Genomic DNA, 19,474 nt, shown 5'->3' on the forward strand with positions numbered 1-19,474 from the left:
GAGAAGGGTTAAACAAGCCCTCTTGATGTATGAGACTCCTGCTTCTCTAGAGTCTGCCATGAGTCTTGTTGTCTGCATTGATCGCCGTTTGCGTCAGCGGGTGCAAGAGACGCCGCTTATGGGGGAGGGCGTAGGTGCACGTGAGGTTGCTGCAGGTGAGCCCACGGAGCCTATGCAAATCGCAGGGGTGTCACATCATCGAGCCCCCTCACTCAGGAAGCAGGGAGCCTGTTTTTGCTGTGGTAAAAAAGGGCGTTATGTAAATGCTTGTCCTCTGTTTTCTAAGAAAAGCGCAACGGCAGAAAACTACTAAGCTCAGAGGGTGTGGAGGAGGCCAATCTGAGCTTATGCATATCCTCCATGGTGGTCTCTCAATGTATGCTCCCTGCCAGAGTTATGGTCCCTGGCAGAGAGCTGCCAATCACTGTTTTTGTGGATAGTGGGTCGGCCACTAATCTCATTGATGAGGAGTTTGCGCGCACGGCCGGGTTCACGGTCAAAAAACTGCCTCATCCTATCCGGGTGGTCACCATCAATGCTACCCCACTCCCACAGGGGGAGATTACTGAGTTTGTGGCTGAGGTTAAACTCCACATTGGGGTCCTACATTCTGAGCAAGTTACATGTAGGGTGGGTGCTCAGTAATCTTCCTACACAAATGGTTCTGGATTTTCCATGGTTGTCTATGCACAACCCGGTGATTAACTGGAAAACTCAGGACATAATTCAGTGGAGCGGATTCTGCCAGGAGAATTGCCTGGCCACATGTGTGTCCGCTGTGACTCCCAGCATTCCTGAGTCACTGGTGGATTTCGCAGATGTGTTCTCTGAGAAGCGTTGCTCAGAATTGCCATCACATTGACCCTATGACTGTACTATTAGGTTTAAACCAGGGGCCAAATTGCCGAAAGCTAGGATGTTTAACATCTCTGGTCCTGAGAGGCAAGCTTTAAACGACTACATTGCTGAGAGTTTGAGCAAAGGGCACATCAGGCCTTCGTCCTCGCCGGTGGCAGCGGGGTTCTTCTTCGTTAAGAAGAAAGATGGCAGACTACGCCCGTGTCTGGATTTCAGGGAGTTAAACCAGATTACGGTTCGTGATCCATACCCTATGCCACTGACACCTGATTTGTTCAACCAGGTGGCTGGTGCTAAGTGGTTTTCCAAGCTTGACCTCAGGGGGGCGTACAACCTCATAAGAGACCATCAAGGTGATGAGTGGAAGACGGCTTTTAATACTCCTGAGGGTCATTTTGAAAATTTGGTGATGCCATTTGGGTTGACAAACGCGCCTGCTGTATTTCAACATTTCATAAATGATGTGTTCTCGCATGTATTGGGGAAATTCGTTATTGTGTACCTAGATGACATTCTCATTTATTCATGCGACCATGATACTCATTTAGAGCATGTGAGGCAGATGTTACAGCTGCGCAGAGAAAATAAGCTCTATGCAAAACTTGAGAAATGTGTATTTTCGGTTCAGGAGTTGCCTTTCTTGGGTTATATTGTGTCTGCTTCAGGGTTTAAAATGGACGCCGCTAAGGTGCAAGCGGTGCTGCATTGGAAACGGCCTGATAACCTAAAAGTACTCCAGCGGTTCCTTGGATTTTCTAATTATTATAGAAAATTTATCAAAGATTTTTCTACCATTGCTAAACCGCTTACTGACATGACGAAAAAGGGTACCAATTTCTCCGCCTGGCCTAAGGCTGATGTGCGCACATTCGAGTTTCTGAAGAACAGTTTTGCTTCGGCCCCCATTCTGGTGCAACCGGACGTATCAAAACCATTTACCGTGGAAGTCGATGCGTCTGAGGTTGGAGTGGAGGCGGTGCTGTCACAAGGCTCATCCTTGGGCGAGTTGCGTCCATGCGCCTACTTTTCCAAGAAGCTGTCGCCCGCCGAACGTAACTACGATATCGGCAACGGAGTTGTTGGCTATCAAGGTGGCTTTTGAGGAATGGCGACACTTCTTGGAGGGGTCGGTCCACCAGGTTACAGTTATCACTGACCATAAAAATCTGCTTTATTTAGAGTCAGCCAAGCGTCTGTCCCCCAGGCAGACTCGTTGGGCATTGTTTTTCACGCGATTCAACTTTTTTGTCACGTACCGTCCGGGGTCTAAGAACACTAAGGCAGATGCTTTATCCAGGTGTTTTCCGGGGGGAGAACCTCGGGAAGATCCGGAACCATCCTCCAAAAGGGTGTATTGGTCTCGGCTCTCACGACAGAGGTTGAGGCTGAGATTGCCGAGGCTCAGGAGGAAGTACCACCAGAGCTTCCCATTAACAAATCATTTGTACCACTACATCTTCGCCTAAAGGTGTTGGGTGAGCATCATGATACTGTTCTGGCTGGCCATCCAGGGGTTAGGGGTACCTTGGAGTTGGTGTCGCATCGGTTTTGGTGGCCCAAAATCCGACAGGACATGGTCTCGTACGTATCAGCATGTACCACGTGTGCTAGGGCTAAGACGCCTCACTCCCGTCCTGCTGGCTCATTACATCCTCTAGGGGTACCCAGTAGGCCATGGACGGAGATCTCCATGGATTTTATTACAGACCTACCCTCCTCAGCTGAGAACACGGTCATCTTGGTGGTTGTCGATCGGTTCTCAAAGATGTCGCACTTTGTGTCCTTGCCTTCATTGCCTAACGCGAAGACTCTGGCTCAGGTTTTTGTGCAGGAGGTGGTCAGACTTCACGGGGTCCCGTCTGACATAGTGTCTGATAGGGGTACTCAGTTTGTGGCAAAGTTTTGGAAAGCATTTTGCTCACGGCTGGGGATCAAGTTGTCGCATTATTTGGCGTTTCATCCTCAGTCAAATGGTCAGTCCGAGCGTATGAACCAGAATTTGGAGCAGTACTTACGCTGCTTTGTTTCTGACAACCAGGAGGAGTGGTCGACGTTCCTTCCTTTGGCTGAGTTTGCCATTAATAATCACTGCCAGGAATCGTCTGGGGAGTCCCCGTTCTTTTGTGTTTACGGGCACCATCCTCAATTTTGTACTCTGCGTCAGGGTGGCTCTGCTGGCATTCCGGAGGAGGACCAGCTAGGAGCACAACTGTCATCCATTTGGAGGAGAGTGAAACAGCGCTTGCTGAGCGTGGGTGCAAGGTACAAATGAGTAGCTGACAGTAGACATGTGCCAGGTCCGGACCTTAGTGTGGGTGATTGGGTGTGGTTGTCCACAAAAAACATAAAACTCAAAGTACCATCCCTGAAATTGGGTCCAAGGTTTATTGGTCCATTTAGGGTCGCCGCCATCATTAACCCGGTAGCCTACCGATTGGAGCTTCCTACGGTATATAAAATACACAACGTGTTTCACAGATCTCTTTTAAAGAAGGTGGTGGGTTCCGTGGAAGCCACCTCCAGTCTTAGTGGATGGCAATTTGAAGTTTGAAGTCTCCAAGGTGGTTGACTCTTGTATAGTGCGCCGCACATTACAGTACCTGGTACACTGGCGTGGTTATGGGCCGGAGGAGAGGTCTTGGGTACCAGCTTCGGACATACATACGGACCGGCTGGTCAGTATGTTTCACCGCCGCCATCCGGACAAGCCGGGTCCTATAAGTCGTGAGGGCCCTGGGGTCCCTCGTAGAAGGCGGGGTACTCTCATGTCGGACGCTATTCACACTAGGGCGTCCGACAGACAGCGGTAATTCCACATTCGTCCACTATACGCTCAGTGGCGCCGGCTAGATTTTATCCAGGTTGTCCGGGGTTAATCTAGCTGGTAATCTGGTTGGAGGCTGGGTCACGCCTGTGGCCTTTAAATAGTCATTCTGGACTTTGGGCGTCGCCGATTATAGCTTGTGTCTTGTGCCTGGTGATCTCGGTCTGGAGTGGTGGTCTAGGAGTAGAAATATCGTATCTGGTGGTGTATTATCCTTTGTCATATTTCTCCTTCCTATATTTGTGTTTGTTTTGCCCTGTGCACATTATAGTGTTTTCCTGTGTGTCTGCGGCGTGGTGCGTTTTTTAGTTTTCCCTGTCTGTGCTTTCTGTGGAGGTTGGTGTGTGGTCTAATCACTGGGTGGCGGGTGGAGGTTTCAGCATAGGGCTGAAACAGGAGTCAGGGTCAGGCCTGGCAGCCCAGACAAGCACACCATCAGTGTAAATTCTGGGAGAGGGACAGACAGGGTTTTCCCTAGTCTGAGGGATATCGCAGGGGCCCGAATAATCAGCTGTAGTCTACCCAGTACCCCCGTGACACTAATGCTCTAAGATATCCCACCGCCTTGCCACCAATTTGTCACGAATCCACACCGCTGCCACCAATATGTCACGATTCGCACCGTGGCCGTCACCCCTACGTCACGGATCGGGGTGACTTTAGGTCAACAGACGGCTATCACATGTGCAGGGGGGCTTATCTTAGTTATCCCTCCACTGCTACAATGTGATGAAAAAAAAAACACCCACAAGGCTATTGATCTTAGTTTACAGCAGGGGCTTATTTTAAGTATCCCACTGCTCTTCAATATACCACGAACTGCAGGGATTTATGTGTATACCGCTTACAGTTCCACTTGAAACTTGCAGCTCTCTGGCGCCCCCCTTACTCTCAGGTCAGATTAGGCACTGCACCTAGGGTAATTAGTCACCAGACAGGCTGCCTGCTATGTACTAAATGCATTTTATGAATAGGACACACAAGTGCGGTTTCTTCTGAAAGCCACAAGATGGTTCGGTTAAACTCCTGTCTGCACAAGGACTGCTGTGAATGTTATCAGTAGAAGCAGATGAGTATAAAATGATTTAATCTTATAGTGTACCCCACATAAAGGCCGTTGTGAACGCATACCACAAGGTATTTTCTGCATTTGAAAACGGTATGGTTGTATTCTAGCCTTGTTTTTGGGGATATTTCTGCTGTTCTAGGATATATTTTAAGATCTTGTATTTTTTGATATATGAAGCATATCGCGTAAAAACATTGCCATATATACAGTATGAAGGTCCATTATTGGTATAAACTATACTCTGGACAGTGGGGTTCTGTAAGGGACATCCCCAAATTTGTTGTATTTTATGCAAAGTGTGTGGCCCCCTGTTTAGGTGTGGTGCAACATCACTGTTAATCGTTGAGTCCATCTGACTATTTATTTAGGGGGAGATCCCCTTTGTTTCGGTATGGTGGACCTCTTTAGAGCATGTTTCTCTCTATCTAATTAAATAGAGACCAAAGTTGTCTCTATATATTTGCCTGAGGCAGTGAGGCATTTTTTTGATTGTTTGTACTTATTGTTCATTGTTGTCTGCACGAGCACCTTGTTTGCACTATATGTCTGCATCTTTTCAAAGAGAATATAGTAAAAGTTATGTTTTAACTAATTTATTATTTCCAAAAACCCGCTGACACTCGCATTTGTTTATATTGGTTTTTGATACAAAGATTTTTGAGCCAGGCTTTTCTTCTAGAGACTTATATACTCTAGCCTCGGGGCATCACTAAGGGCTGGTTAATTATATTCACTGAGAGATCTTTACGTTCTGAGACTCTGGAGACAAAGGCATTCCTGACTGAGAAGGGAGGGACCCACAGGTGGCTTTGCAGGATTGGTCACCTGCAGTTTAAAGCCACACCCTGCTCACACACTAGCTTCAAATTACCCAGTTCCTGCCATGTGTTTTTACGACCATGGTCAGAAGTGCAAAAATCCATCAGCTATGGTTTTTACATTATCGTGACATACATTTTCCTCACAGGCGGACATAAAGATTTTGGCAAAGGTCTTGGCCAACAGGTTGACCCGAGTGATTGATAAACTAATTCACCCAGACCAGTCAGGCTTTATGCCCAATAAATCAACGGCACTCAATTTGAGAAGGCTGTATTTAAATATGCAAATTCCCTCTGATAATGCTGGCAAGAGAGCAGTGGTATCCTTGGATGCCCATAAGGCCTTTGATTGCGTGGAGTGGAATTACTTGTGGTTGGTGTTGGAACGGTTGGGGTTCGGGCCTAGATTCATCTCATGGGTGCGGTTGCTGTACTCCTCTCCAGTGGCAAGAATTAGAGTTAATAATATCCTCTCGGAGAGCTTTTCTTTGTCCAGGGGCACCAGACAGGGTTGTCCCCTGTCCCCGTTGCTTTTTGCCCTGGTGGTGGAGCTGCTTGCTGCCAAAATAAGAGGCTCTCAGGAGGTGAGAGGATTTATGTACGGGGATACAGAAGATGAGGCCTACCGCCTCAACGCATTAACCTAACTATCCCTGTGTGGCCTATTAATAAAAAACAACAACATAATCACGTTCCTCCATCATGTTCTCATACACTTTATGCAGTTAATAGCCTCTGTGTCTGTACTGTTACATACTTAGGCAGTTAACTGGTCCATGCAGCTTTACATGAACACCCGAGCCTTACACTATGGCTGGTCCAAATAACTAAAGCAATTGTTACCATCCACCTCTCGTGTCTCCCCTTTTCCTCATAGATTGTAAGCTTGCGAGCAGCAGGGCCCTCATTCCTCCTGGTATCTGTTTTGAACTGTGATTTCTGTTATGCTGTAATGTCTGTTGTCTGTATAAGTCCCCTCTATAAGTTGTAAAGCGCTGCGGAATATGTTGGCGCTATATAAATAAAATTATTATTATTATTATTATTATTAAGATAAAGTAGCCTTGTACACCGATGACATTTTGATTTTCTTGGAGGACTCGAAGGGGACGCTGTACAAGGCGGAAGCTATAATTGAGGAATTTGGGGGGTATTCGGGCCTAAGGATTAATTGGGATAAATCTCATATGATGTTGATAGATGGGGATAATGGTGGTAGTGTAGTGAGGAATACCTCTACAAAGTTGAGCATAGTCAATAAATTTAAATATTTGGGGATTCAGATCGCTCTCCCTTTGACCTGCTTTGAAGAACTGAATTAGGGACCTCTTTTGCAGAGAATATGTACTAAAATCCAGGCATGGAAAAAATGACATCTTTCGGTGGTTGGCAGGGTGAATCTCATAAAGATGATAGTTATGCCTCAACTTCTTTATGTGCTACATAACTCTCCCATTTGGATACCGCAGAATAGATTTCATGGGATTAGATCTTTGTTTGGTGAATTGATTTGGGCAGGAATGTGTCCAAGATGTAAACAAGAAACCCTACAAAGGCCCAAGACGGAGGGTGGTTTGGCACTCCCTAATCCTTGGCTATACTTCTTAATGTCACAGTGTCAACATTTTAGGGGATGGGGAGAGGAGTCTGGATACCCTGTTGTCTGAGGACACTGATTGGGCCGAAGGTATTGTGTGAGGGTCTGGAGGGTGGACATTTCTAGGAGAAGGGTTCCACATTTTGTACTATTAGATTTATTCATAAGGTTTGGGACAAAGTAAAGGATATAAGGGGTGTGAGTGCTCTTACTAGATTTTCACCTATCTGGAATAATAGATATCTGCAAGAGTTCAGACAGCTGTCGGGATTTCATATTTGGAAAGAGGCAGGCATTTCTCGGATGGGGCAACTTCTGAACCAGGGTAAAATCAAGAATTTTGAGCTACTGCAGGAGGAATTTCAATTGCCAAGTTCTGAGTTCTATCTATATAGCCGCATTTCCCATACATTTCTGGCACAGTGCAAAAGAGGACCCATAGTGCTGCAAGTAGATCTCATGTTAGACATTATTTTCATGGGTGGTGGCACGAAGGGGGTGATTTCGGGAATATACGAATATCTTCTTTATTCTTTTCTAGATAGGCATCCTATCAGTGCCAGAGGGAAATGGGAAAATGAACTGGGGGCGATTGACAATGACCGATGGGACTCAATATTGGAATATGTAAAAAAAAAAATCACAGAGAAGAAAGCAGAGATGGTTACCTGCTGAAGCCTCCAAACAAATGCACCAGCAGCAATATTGGAATATGTACCCAAGATCTCTATGAGTGAGCCTGGGAGGTTGTCACATTTATTTGTTATTCGTAGGGCCTATAGAACCCCGGATATGCTATTCAAAGCTGGACTGAGACCCAATTCGGAATACCCTAGGTGTTCACAGTCTGAGGCGGGTATTCTCCACATAGTGTGGCAATGTCCCAGGCTATTCTTCTTTTTTGATTGTGGTGTTAAATAGAGTCGAATTGCTATATAAACTGTACTATACCACGGGGTCCAGTTCCACAGTCATGGCATCGATGTTAACATGGAGATACTCCTGTACCATCCTCTTTAGGCGTTGGCTATGCGTCAGACTTCTTGTCTCCTGTAGCCTTGCAAAGGATGGTCTAAAAAATTCTTGAAACGATTGGAAAAAATTGCTGTTACCACCAGATATGATGTTACTGTTACGGTTTGAGTCATGACTCGACAGTCTCACGGTTGGCAAGTTAGAACTCAGAAATTCACTACGTGCACCACTGGTGTTTTGTGGAAAAGCAGATGTAAGATTCTGTAACAGTCTCTGCTGATACACCTGCATGCGTGAATCCCTTTCTATGGCAGGAATTATTTTGCCAAATTTACTTTTGTACCGGGGATCTAAGAGTGTGGCAACCCAGTAGTCGGCATTACTTCGGATTCTGACAATCCGAGGGTCATGTTGCAGGTAGTGCAGCAAGAAGGCACTCATGTGTCTTGCACATCCAGGAGGACTAAGTCCTTGTTGTCTTGGTGGCGAGGTGAGAATCATGCTTCCTTCCTCTGCCTTCTCCCCCGAACCTCGCACAACAAAAATTTGATCAAGGTCTCCCTCATCTGATGAGTCTTCCATGCCCAGCACCAGTTTGTCCTCCACTTCTTCCTTGATTCCTGCACCTTCCTCAACAGTTTGGCTGCTACCTTGTGCCAACGGTAATCCCTCTCCCCCACCCTCTAATGCCAGCCGCCTTGGTGCTGCCGACCGTCTGGACCTTGGAGATATTATCCCTTCCGCATACGACTCCTCCTGTTCCTCCTCCTCCTCTTGTCCAACCACCTGACTCCAAATACTGTTTAAGGTGTGGTCCAGCATGTAAATGACCGGAATAGTCATGCTGATAATGGCATCGTCAGCACTAAACATCTTCGTTGCTATTTCAAAACTGTGCAGAAGGGTTCATAGGTCCCTGATCTGAGACCACTCCTGCAGCGTGATTTGCCCCATCTCTGGATCTCGTTGGCCCAGGCTATACATCATAACGTATTGCACGAGGGCTCATCGGTGCTGCCACAGTCACTGCAACATGTGCAGAGTTGAATTCCACTGTGTGGGCACATCGCATTTCAGCCGGTGAACTGGAAGACCCAACAACTTCTGTAGAGATGTGAGTCGTTGAGCTGTGGGATGCGAACGGCGGAAGTGAGCACAGCAATCGTGCCCTCTGCAGAAGCCCATCTAGTCCGGGATAGTGGGATAAAAATTGCTGGACAACCAGGTTCAAAACGTGAGCCATACAAGGCACGTGTGTGACATTGCCCCGGCGAAGGGCCGCTCCCAGGTTTGCAGCATTGTCGCACATGGCCTTCCCTGGCTGCAGGTTCAGTGGAGACAACCATTGATGGAACTCGGTCTCCAGTGCCCAGTCACTGACATGTAACGCCCCTGTCCATGTCTAATTGTCCAAGTGTCTGTGGTGAAATGCACCCTGTCACACACAGAGTTTCTCAAGGAAGCGGTGATGTTGTGTGCGACATGCTGGTGTAGCGCAGGCACAGCTTTCTTTGAGAAGTAGTGGCGACTGGGCATATGGTACTGGGGCACTGCGACGGACATATGGTCTCGAAAATCCTCTGTGTCCACTAGGCGGAAAGGCAACATTTCTGTAGCCAACAGCTTGCAGATGGTGAAATTCAACCTCTTAGCTTTGTCATGGCTAGGAGGAAATGGTGTTTTACTTGTCCACATCTGAGGGACCGAGGGCTGGCTGCTGTGCTTAGACAAGGTTGAGTAGGGTGTCCCCGGCAAACTGCTGGTCTGTGAGGAAGGTGCAGGCAGAGATATTATGTTGCCTTGATCAAAATGTGGTGGTCTTGATGTCGGAGAGCGCTCAACACCAGCAGGTGTTTCCACTTGCAAATGTGCTGATGACCTGCCTATCACACTGGCTGTTGCGGGTAAAGAGGTTGAAGGTCTGCGTCCAAAACCATGTGTGACTGCTGTCGCCACAGTCACAGAGGATGAAGAGGCCGCGGAGGCACTTGATGGGGCAGACGGTGGTTGGCCCGGCCAACTAGGCCACAGTGTAGCACAGTGAGCTTCCCACTGCAACTTATGCCTCATATCCATGTGATGGTTCATGCATGAAGTACTCAAACTATTAATTTTTTGGCCTCTACTGAGATGTTAGTGACAAATCTTACAGACAACATGAGTTGGGTCATCCTTTGCGATCTCAAAAAATGCCCAGGCTATGCAAGGCTTAGGCTACGTTCACATTTGCGGTGTGCGCCGCAGCGTCGTCGCCGCAACGCACAACGCAAACAAAAACGCAGCAAAACGCATGCACAACGCTGCGTTTTGCGCCGCATGCTTTCAACGCATGCGGCGCAAAACGCAGCGTTTTTTGTAAACGCAGTTGCGTTTTCAACAAAAAACGCAGCGTTTTGCGCCGCATGGGTTTTTTTGTGGAGTGAGTCATTCTTCATCCCACCCACAAAAAAAAGTGTCTACACAATAGATAAGGGCCACCAATGGCTAGAAGAGGGTTGGTGTTTATGTAATTGTGTATATATACCATGGCAGACATGAATTCCTCCCATTTTGCTGGTATTCATGATGGAGCGTCCCATGGACAGTATCGTCATGGATATGGAGATGGAATTTGCCTTGGCTCATGCCTATGCTGTCGCCTGTGCTCATCAAAGAGAAAGAGAAAAACGGAGATGGATTCATCGCCGATTTTGGATACACCCTATCTTGGAAGTCCGGGAGAGCCGTGGAGCATACCATAGCTTGTTTGGCGAACTGAATGAGAACCTGGAGAAATATTTCGAGTACACCAGGATGTCTCAGGAGAGCTTCCGGTATCTTCTGCGTCGGGTGGAAGGAGCCATTAGCAGGCAGGATACTCAGCTCCGGAGAGCTATATCCGCAGAGGAGCGGCTGCTGGTGACTCTACGGTACGTAGCTGTTTGAATGACTTGAGATATGTTCGGCTACGTTCACATCTTCCCTTTTTTTTTTTTTTTCTTAATTTTTGTTGGGGGTGGTATGGTCAATGTACTTTTATAAATTGCAATGTACTAATGTAATTTCTTTATCTTCTTGGCAGTTTCCTGGCTACCGGAGAGACCTTGCGATCCCTTCAATTTCAGTTCCGGATTGGAGTCTCCACTCTCTCCGGAATTATTGCTGAGACCTGCCGCGCTTTGTGGGATAATCTCCGGGAAGAATTTTTACCCGTCCCTACAAGCGATATCTGGTTGGCCAACGCCGAGAAATTTGAGGAAGTGTGTTCGTTTCCAAACTGTATTGGCGCGGTGGATGGCAAGCACATACGGATTACCAAGCCAGGGAAAAGTGGATCCCTTTTCTACAACTACAAAAAATATTTTTCCACTGTGCTGATGGCAATTGCCGATGCGGACTGCCGTTTTCTTGCAGTCGACATTGGTGCGTTTGGCCATTCAAATGACTCGCGCACATTCAAAGACTCGGATATGGGCCAAAAATTATATGGCAACAATTTCAATTTCCCCCAGCCACGACCTCTTCCCCACACCGAAGGCCCTGCGATGCCATTTGTTGTGGTTGGGGATGAGGCATTCCAAATGTCTGCCAACCTATTGAAACCCTACTCCAGTCGGGGCTTGGACCATACGAAAAGGGTGTTCAATTACAGACTGTCCAGGGCCAGAAGGACTGTGGAGTGCGCCTTTGGCATCCTTGTCTCAAAATGGCGGATATTAGGATCCGCCATTAATCTGAAAACTGAGACAGTGGATGAGGTGGTGAAGGCGTGTGTGGTTCTCCACAATTTTATTCTGGCCAAAGAGAGACTGAACGTTGATCTCGATGAAACCATAGCCAACCCATTGCCCAATTTCCATGATCATCCTCTGAGGACAAGTGTGGAAATTGCGCAGATGAGGGATCGTTTTGCGGCCTATTTTGTGTCAGATGTTGGCCGTCTGTCATGGCAAGATACAATGGTGTAGTAAACTGTTGGACTGTATTCTGGTGTGACTATGCTAAAAATAGTTCACCAATGTAATGTGCCTTATCTAAAAAACTTGGAACCCTTTGTTTTTAAAATGTTGTGTTTTAATAAAAAAAATTTCTTAAGTTTTCTACCCTGCTTCAAAGACAAAATTTGTACCATACCATATAACATATTTATTTGTTTGTCAGATCGCCGTGTATCGTTGTGTTTGACAGCAAAAACAACGATACCAGCGATGTTTTACACTGGTAACCAGGGTAAATATCGGCTTACTAAGCGCAGGGCGGCGCTTAGTAACCTGATATTTACCCTGGTTACCAGTGTGAAAGTTTACAAAAAAAACAGTACATATACTCATCTTCGCGTCCCCCGGCGTATGCTTCCTGCACTGACTGAGCGCCGGCCGGAAAGTGAATGCACAGCACAGCGGTGATGTGACCGCTCTGCTGTTAGGGCCGTCACTCAGTCAGGGCAGGGAAGCGGACGCCGGGGGACGCAATTCTGAGTGTATGTACTGTTGTTTTATTTACATTTAACACTGGTAACCAGGGTAATCATCGGAAGCGCGGCGGCCTGCGCTTAACAACCTGATGTTTACCCTGGTTACCCGGGGACCTCGGCATCGTTGGTCGCTGGAGAGCTGTCACACAGACAGCTCTCCAGCGACCAAATAGCGATGCTGCAGTGATCTGCATCATTGTATGTTTCGCTGCAGCATTGTTAAGTGTGAAGGTACCTTTACGGTATGTGTCCACGTTCAGGATTGCATGATGATTTTGTCACGATTTTTCTTCAGTATTTGTAATACAAAACCAGGAGTGGAACAATTAGAGGCAAAGTAGAATAGAAACATATGCTCCACTTCTGTATTTATCACCCACTCCTGGTTTTGGGTTACAAATACTTATGTAAAATCATGACCAAATCCTCATGCAATCCTGAGCGTGGACACATAGCCTTAGTGATTGAAAACACCTCATACACTTTTATTGTTTGTGAACACCTCATACAGCAATGAGAGACACACCAAAAAAGGCAAAATAAAAATGGGAAAAATAGTGTCTGACATTGCATATATGAGTTGTTTGAAGCACAAAATATGTGTAGACGGCGCACGGTGTGACTTACTGAGAAGTATACAGGTAAATAAGAGCAAATATTGTATTACAACCAAAATTTTTTATTGGGGGGAAACAGAAAAAAAAAAGGGGAAATAAACTTAGGGGGTATCAACCTGTGCCACCATGGGGGAATGGTAGGTATCTTTTTCGGAATGGGGAGCGGAAAATGAGGATGATGACGACGACGAGGAGGAGGAGGATGTTGACCTATTATAGTCCAGGAGGCTGGATGGCAGGTCTAATGGGGAGCAAACCGCCACCTCTGCAGGGGAGGGAGGAGGCAACACGAGCCTTTGTGAGGTTCTTGGTTGGCTCTGGCTGCTCCTACTGCGGCTAGAGCCCCTACGTCTACTTGTTGTTTGTACTGGAGCAGCCAGAGCCTCAGTGCGTGTCCTCTTGCTTCTGTGTTTTTTTCTTTTCTTTCCCCGATCTCCCCTAGAATGATGGCTGCGGGAGGATGAGGGCCTGGCAGGAGCAGGAGTCGGCGGCACACTGCTATGGTGCCTGTGGTGGCGTCGCTCGGCACTTGGACCAGGGTGGGTTGGCTGGAGTGGCTCTGCAGCAGTAGTCGGAGTCATGCTAGCCAGCGACGGTACTACTGGCAGTGTCGCTGACTGCATGCGCCGAGACTGCTGCAGAGCCCTCACGTAGGAATTGTTGCAGTCCTGCATCACCGAAATCTGGAGTTCCGGCGTAAGGTTTTCCACCATGCCTTTAGCAATTGTGCTTAAAAAATGCTTTGCCGGATTTGAGAGCTCGGCTTCCAGGATTTCAAGGCGCCGTTCCATACTGGACATTTTATCGCTCAACGCCTTGAAACCGTTCTGGAACACCGTGCCCAAGTGCAAAAATTCGGGCATGACTGACCTGTCCGAGGCCCGCTGGCGCTGTCGGGAATTCCCGAACGAAGGTGCGCCAGAGGCCTCGGGCAGGGGAAAACCTGATGTACCGGCAGCCGGTTCTCCAGATGATGGTGGTGCAAGCCTGCTGTCGCTGTGGGAGGGCTGTGACGGGTCAGATGGCGATCCATGAAGTTCCGCTTCACAGGGGGGAGCTCGCTGGAGGGTGCTGCTGTGTGTCCTGTGAAAAGATAAGGAAAAAATTAGTCTTCAATTAATAACCTATCACATACGCCAACTCCTGTTAAAAAATTAACATTACATGACACATCAATACATTACAATCCCCTGTCTCTCAGTCTGTGTTGCCTATAATAAATTGCTGATTGTTACCGCCAGCTGACCATTAGGGCTGACGATAACAATCATGGACATACCTACGGTAGAAAATGACTGGTCATTCCCGCTGCAAAAGTCAATGCATACCTCTGTCATCGTTTTAAAACATTTTTAAAAAAAAAATCTTTCTTGATGCTGCCTATGCCGCAAAATTAGTAAAAAATTTAAAGTAAAAAAAAACATTTAAAAAAAAATAAATAAATACACTTTGCTGATCTGATCGCAGGAACGGCCATGACGTTAGGATCATGTGATCCAGACGTCATCATTATTCATGCGATCAGAACTACCCTGACTCAGAACGTAACCTGTCATGGACTACAATGACTCACGCCTAACCAAAAAATTACTAATGGGCTATATACCATTCCACTAGGGTAAAAGGATGGCCAAAATGCTACAATGACTACATGGATGGCCAATACACTATGTTCCTTTGGAAATATACTATGTGTATATGTAGCTAGAACGTGTACTATGTGGCTGCTATATAGTGGCCTGGCAATCTACTATGTGGATGCACAATGTACGTGGCTGGGCAATGTACTATGTGGCTGTGCAATATGCTATGTGTCTGGGCAATGTACAATGTGGCTGTGCAATATGTTATGTGGCCAAAATACTTACTGTCGGCGGCCAAGGACCGGTCTTAGGAACTGGAGGGCCCTGTTGTATTTGTACGGCACCGACTTGGACGCAGCAGCACCACTCCGAGCTTGCTCCTCCGCAGCACGGATCCCCTTATTGAAACGGTCCTTCATGGATCGCCATCTGGTCCTCAACTTTTTCACTGTGAATGTAAAGACAAAAAAATGGTTACATATTTAGCATTTTAAAAGGATAAAACAACCGTGAGCGATGCAAAGTTTAGGCGTTGATCGCATCACACACGGTTGTGTTTATCCTGGCAAGATGGGTCATAGCAGCGTATCTGCAATACTCACTAAAGTTGCCTTTGGCCTTTGCTGAGGCACTGTCAAAGCCATCCCACAGCGACTTTGCCACCTCTGCCCACAAACGCCTGATCACCACCTGGTCCATGTGCCGAGGGTCACGGCTGTCCCACAACGGGCCACGCTCCTGGATGCTGGAGATCAGGAGCTCCACATCTATGCCACTGTCTCCTTGGTCCCGTTGTGAAACCTAGAAAAATTATAAAACAAATAGGTTAAAAATATGCAAATAATAACAACCACCAGTACCTGGAATGATAGGTACCTTTGCCCTATCCTTTGCCATTTGATGTATGTATATTGATGTTTTCTACACCTGTGTTTTGGAATGTTTGTGTGCAGGGAGTTCAACTTTATTTTACCTTCCCCCAATACTTGCTGCCCTGAAAATCTATAATGTACAAAGGCCCCGTCTCACATAGCGATTTACCAATGATCACGAATAGCGATACTGCCTGGCCGTGATCGTTGGTAAGTCGTTGTGTGGTTGCTGGGGAGCTGTCACACAGACCGCTCTCTCCAGCGACCAACGATCAGGGGACCGAATTCAGCATCGTTGAAACTGTCTTCAACGATGCCGAAGTCCCCCTGCAGCATCCGGGTAACCAGGGTAAACATCGGGTTACTAAGCGCGGCCCTGCGCTTAGTAACCCGATGTTTACCCTGGTTACCAGTGAAGACATCGCTGGATCGGTGTCACACACACCGATTCAGCGATGTCAGCGGGACCTCAACGACCAAAAAACGGCCCAGGCCATTCCAACACGGCCAGCGATCTCACAGCAGGGGCCTGATCGCTGGTACGTGTCACACATAGCGAGATCGCTACTGAGGTCGCTGTTGCGTCACAAAACTAGTGACTCAGCAGCGATCTCGCTAGCGATCTCGCTATGTGTGACGGGGGCCTAAGCTTAGTAAACATCCCTAGTGAAAGCAGGATGCTCCTCAAATGTAATGTTCCTCACAGCAGGATGCTACTGAAAAAAAAAAAAAAATAAAGAAAAAAAATACTCACTCGCCGGCCTGACGCCACATCTTGGCCCCGATCTCTCTGCTCCCGCTGACCGTCTTCCCCCTCACTTGAAGAAGCCTGGAAAAATTGTATACAAAAATTATTGTCAATGCTACAAATGGCAGCGAATTGTAAGCAACTAGACATAATTACTCACCGCACTCCCCCGCGCCGATTGGCTATGCTCCGAAGAACTTGGCATTCTTGCAAGTTTGTTCTGCAATGGAAAAAATGAGCAAAAAATTACATCCAATGCCACATACAATAAAATAGGCCCAAAACATTAAAACAACCACAAATGACTGTTGACTGATAGGACAATGCAAACTCAAAAAGCGACACCACAACGCCATACATTGCAAGAGAACACAATCGAAGAAACAATACAAGAATAGACCCAAATAAAATTCAGAAAAAATAGACACCTAAAAATTTCTACAGGAAAAAAAAAGGCACAATGAAATAAGCAAACTAATGAACGCCATAATTTACAATTACAACAAGACATAATCCAAAACAACACCATCTGGTGACATCCACCAAAATACATCAGAAAAAGGCGCTAAATAACATTCTAGATAATAAGCAATAAACATTACGGGACAACCGCTGTTACAATATACAGCAACCCAAAAGATAAAACATAGTCCAAATGAAAAGAAAACACAATAAATTTAAAAAAAAAGGCCCCCAACTAAAAAAAAAAAAAAAAAAAAAAAGAGGCCATACTACACACTTCTCAATGGAAACATTCAAGAAAGGAGATACATACGGAAGCCATAGGGAAAACGACATAAAACCATCAGTTAAAAAAAAAAAAAAAAAAAAGGGAAAATACAATTGAAAATAGAATGGCATAGCAGCACAGAACAATACAATGCAAATGAAACATCATAAATGTAGCCCCCCCACCAGAAAGAAAAGACACTCAAGGAAAGAAAAAAAAATGCCAACAGCATAAAACACAGCAAGACATGAGCCAAGAAAACGCCATACGGTTAACCCCAACAATAGAAACCAGAAAAAGACATGCACCAGTAATTTAACATAAAAATCTGCCAAATTTAAAGACATTGAACAACCGCATGACACCAGAACAACCCCAAATCCATAAAACCAATCCAAAACCAAGCAAGGCCGGTGACAATAAACGCCATCATATAACGCCAGAAGTACATCAAAACAAGATTAAAAAACACAATTTTTCACTAACAACCCACAGTGCCATAACCGTACAATAGCACAGACCAAACATTGCACAAATTTTAAATCCAAATCAAAAAATAACACACAGAATAAAAAATATGCAAAGAGAAATATATACTTACAGGTTTGGAAAGCAGATTCTCCTCTCAGTCTTGTCTGTAGTGAATAGCCTTGTGAAAGACAATGCCAAACCCCTTTTTTTTTATATATATATAGTGTTTTTTTTTTGTCTAGACAAAAGTCTAGACAATGTTTTGCATTTTTTATTGGAAAACGCATGCGTCGTACAACGCACCACGACGCAAGTACTTGCGTCGTCTGCGTTGTCAATACAAGTCAATGGGAAAAAAGCCGCATCGACGACGCAAACACAACGCAAACACGACGCATGCGTTTTTTCCAAAGTCTGCGCCGCCCAAAAAATGCAACATGTTGCGTTTGCTGCGCCCTGACAGGTGCGCCCTAACGCCGCATGCGGCGTACAACGCACCAAAACGCATGACAACGCATGTACATGCGGCGCCATGCGGCCCCAATGTTAAAGATAGGGCCGCACGCCGCATGCGTTTTGGTGCGGCGACGACGCTGCGGCGCACACCGCAAATGTGAACGTAGCCTTAGAGCCCATGTGACCTGGAGAGGCACCACGACTTGTGCTCAGAGGCATAGTTGTGGTTGAGGATGCAGTTGTTGACATGCTTCCAGTACTCCCTCTCTGTCCAGGAAGGCACAACCTAACCTCGTCGTCACTAGCATCCTCCTCCTCCTCTGCTGACATCATGGACTGGCGGACTGTGGGTTGACAGTGAGTGGGGTCTCCAACCTCATCATCATCGCCCTCTGTGTTCTCAGACCCGTCGTCCTCCGTGCCAACCTCTTCCTGCCCTGACCGAAAAGTCAAGTTTTCGTTTCAATCAGGTATCTCAGTCTCATCATCATCTTCCTCATTGTCTCCACCAACAGGAGTTACAGTTTGGGAACGAGGGTCTACATTATCCTCAGAACCTTCTTCATCTGGGCCTGGATCCGACTCACAAAAATTCTGGGCATCAGTGCAGATAATTTCCTCGTCTGGATTCACAGAAGCTCTGGAGCAGACCTCTGATTCCTAGGCTGTATGAGTAAACAGCTCTGCAGACTCAACCGTCTGTGTTACCCCATGCTCAGATGGGCGGCTGGAGACTTGGGAGCTGTGAGGAAGCAAATGTGATTGGAGTGACACCTCTGAGGACTGGAGTATTTGTGATGTTGAGGTGGAGGAGAGCCCACTTGAAGCAGCACTTGATATCTATTCAAGCACCTGCTCTTTTTGTGCCTCATCTGGAATTTGTAGCGTTGCTCGTAGTGATGGTCGTAAGAAAGGGATCATATCAGATTGTCCACGAAAAGAAATAGAAATCTTACTTTGGCTGGAAGATGGTCTTTCTTCTGCAGATGTTACTGTTGCTTTACCACCTACCCCACAGACACAACCTTTTTTTCCCTTTCCACCAGCAGCAGGCCTTTTGCCTGTAATACTATTGTAGGAACTCGAGGATTCTGGTAGCGTGGGGCAATGAACAGACACAGACGGGTTTCTTTAGTGCAAATAGTGTATTTGTACCACAGCAATAACACCCAAAACAATATACTGATTGCCAACAGTGACCTGTAATGAAACAAGTCCTTTAAACATATACAGCAAATCAGCAGAGTTCTTAAGGCAGAGTCCTCGGCAAGGTGCTCAAAAAGTGAGTGTGACAGGTGACCTGGTGCAGATCCAAAACACTGTCGGTGCAGAAAGAGTAAAATCCAGGTATGTAGAAAACACAGGGAAGTCCAGAACAAGTCCATAGGTTAATCCCAGGT

The 19,474-nt window shown here is 46.4% G+C and overlaps 3 protein-coding genes across 8 annotated transcripts in view; 2 read left to right on the plus strand and 1 right to left on the minus strand.

Moving 5' to 3' along the window:
• RECK (reversion inducing cysteine rich protein with kazal motifs) overlaps positions 1 to 19,474 on the plus strand; it is a 1,181,658-nt gene that overhangs the window by 842,079 nt on the left and 320,105 nt on the right. The window lies entirely within an intron of this gene.
• LOC143782088 (uncharacterized) lies at positions 10,572 to 13,114 on the plus strand. Its single transcript, XM_077269199.1, has 3 exons — positions 10,572 to 11,053; positions 11,206 to 11,503; positions 13,109 to 13,114. The coding sequence occupies exons 1-3, from the start codon at positions 10,707 to 10,709 to the stop codon at positions 13,112 to 13,114; spliced, it is 651 nt and encodes a 216-aa protein (XP_077125314.1). The 5' UTR covers positions 10,572 to 10,706.
• LOC143782219 (uncharacterized) lies at positions 13,266 to 15,475 on the minus strand. The gene is made up of 2 exons (XM_077269430.1): positions 15,083 to 15,475; positions 13,266 to 14,297 (listed from the first exon to the last, which is right to left on the minus strand). The coding sequence occupies exons 1-2, from the start codon at positions 15,214 to 15,216 to the stop codon at positions 13,316 to 13,318; spliced, it is 1,116 nt and encodes a 371-aa protein (XP_077125545.1). The 5' UTR covers positions 15,217 to 15,475; the 3' UTR covers positions 13,266 to 13,315.

The sequence above is a fragment of the Ranitomeya variabilis genome, chromosome 6 (genome assembly GCF_051348905.1).
Source record: "Ranitomeya variabilis isolate aRanVar5 chromosome 6, aRanVar5.hap1, whole genome shotgun sequence".
Classification (NCBI taxonomy): domain Eukaryota; kingdom Metazoa; phylum Chordata; class Amphibia; order Anura; family Dendrobatidae; genus Ranitomeya; species Ranitomeya variabilis.

Coding starts and splice junctions, on each gene's coding strand:
- LOC143782219 (XM_077269430.1), bottom strand. CDS start 15,216: ATGAAGGACCGTTTCAATAAGGGGATCCGTGCTGCGGAGGAGCAAGCT. Junction 14,298..15,082: donor CCGGTCCTTGGCCGCCGACA/GTAAGTATTTTG, acceptor ATCTTTTCACAG/GACACACAGCAGCACCCTCC.
- LOC143782088 (XM_077269199.1), top strand. CDS start 10,707: ATGATGGAGCGTCCCATGGACAGTATCGTCATGGATATGGAGATGGAA. Junction 11,054..11,205: donor CGGCTGCTGGTGACTCTACG/GTACGTAGCTGT, acceptor TCTTCTTGGCAG/TTTCCTGGCTACCGGAGAGA.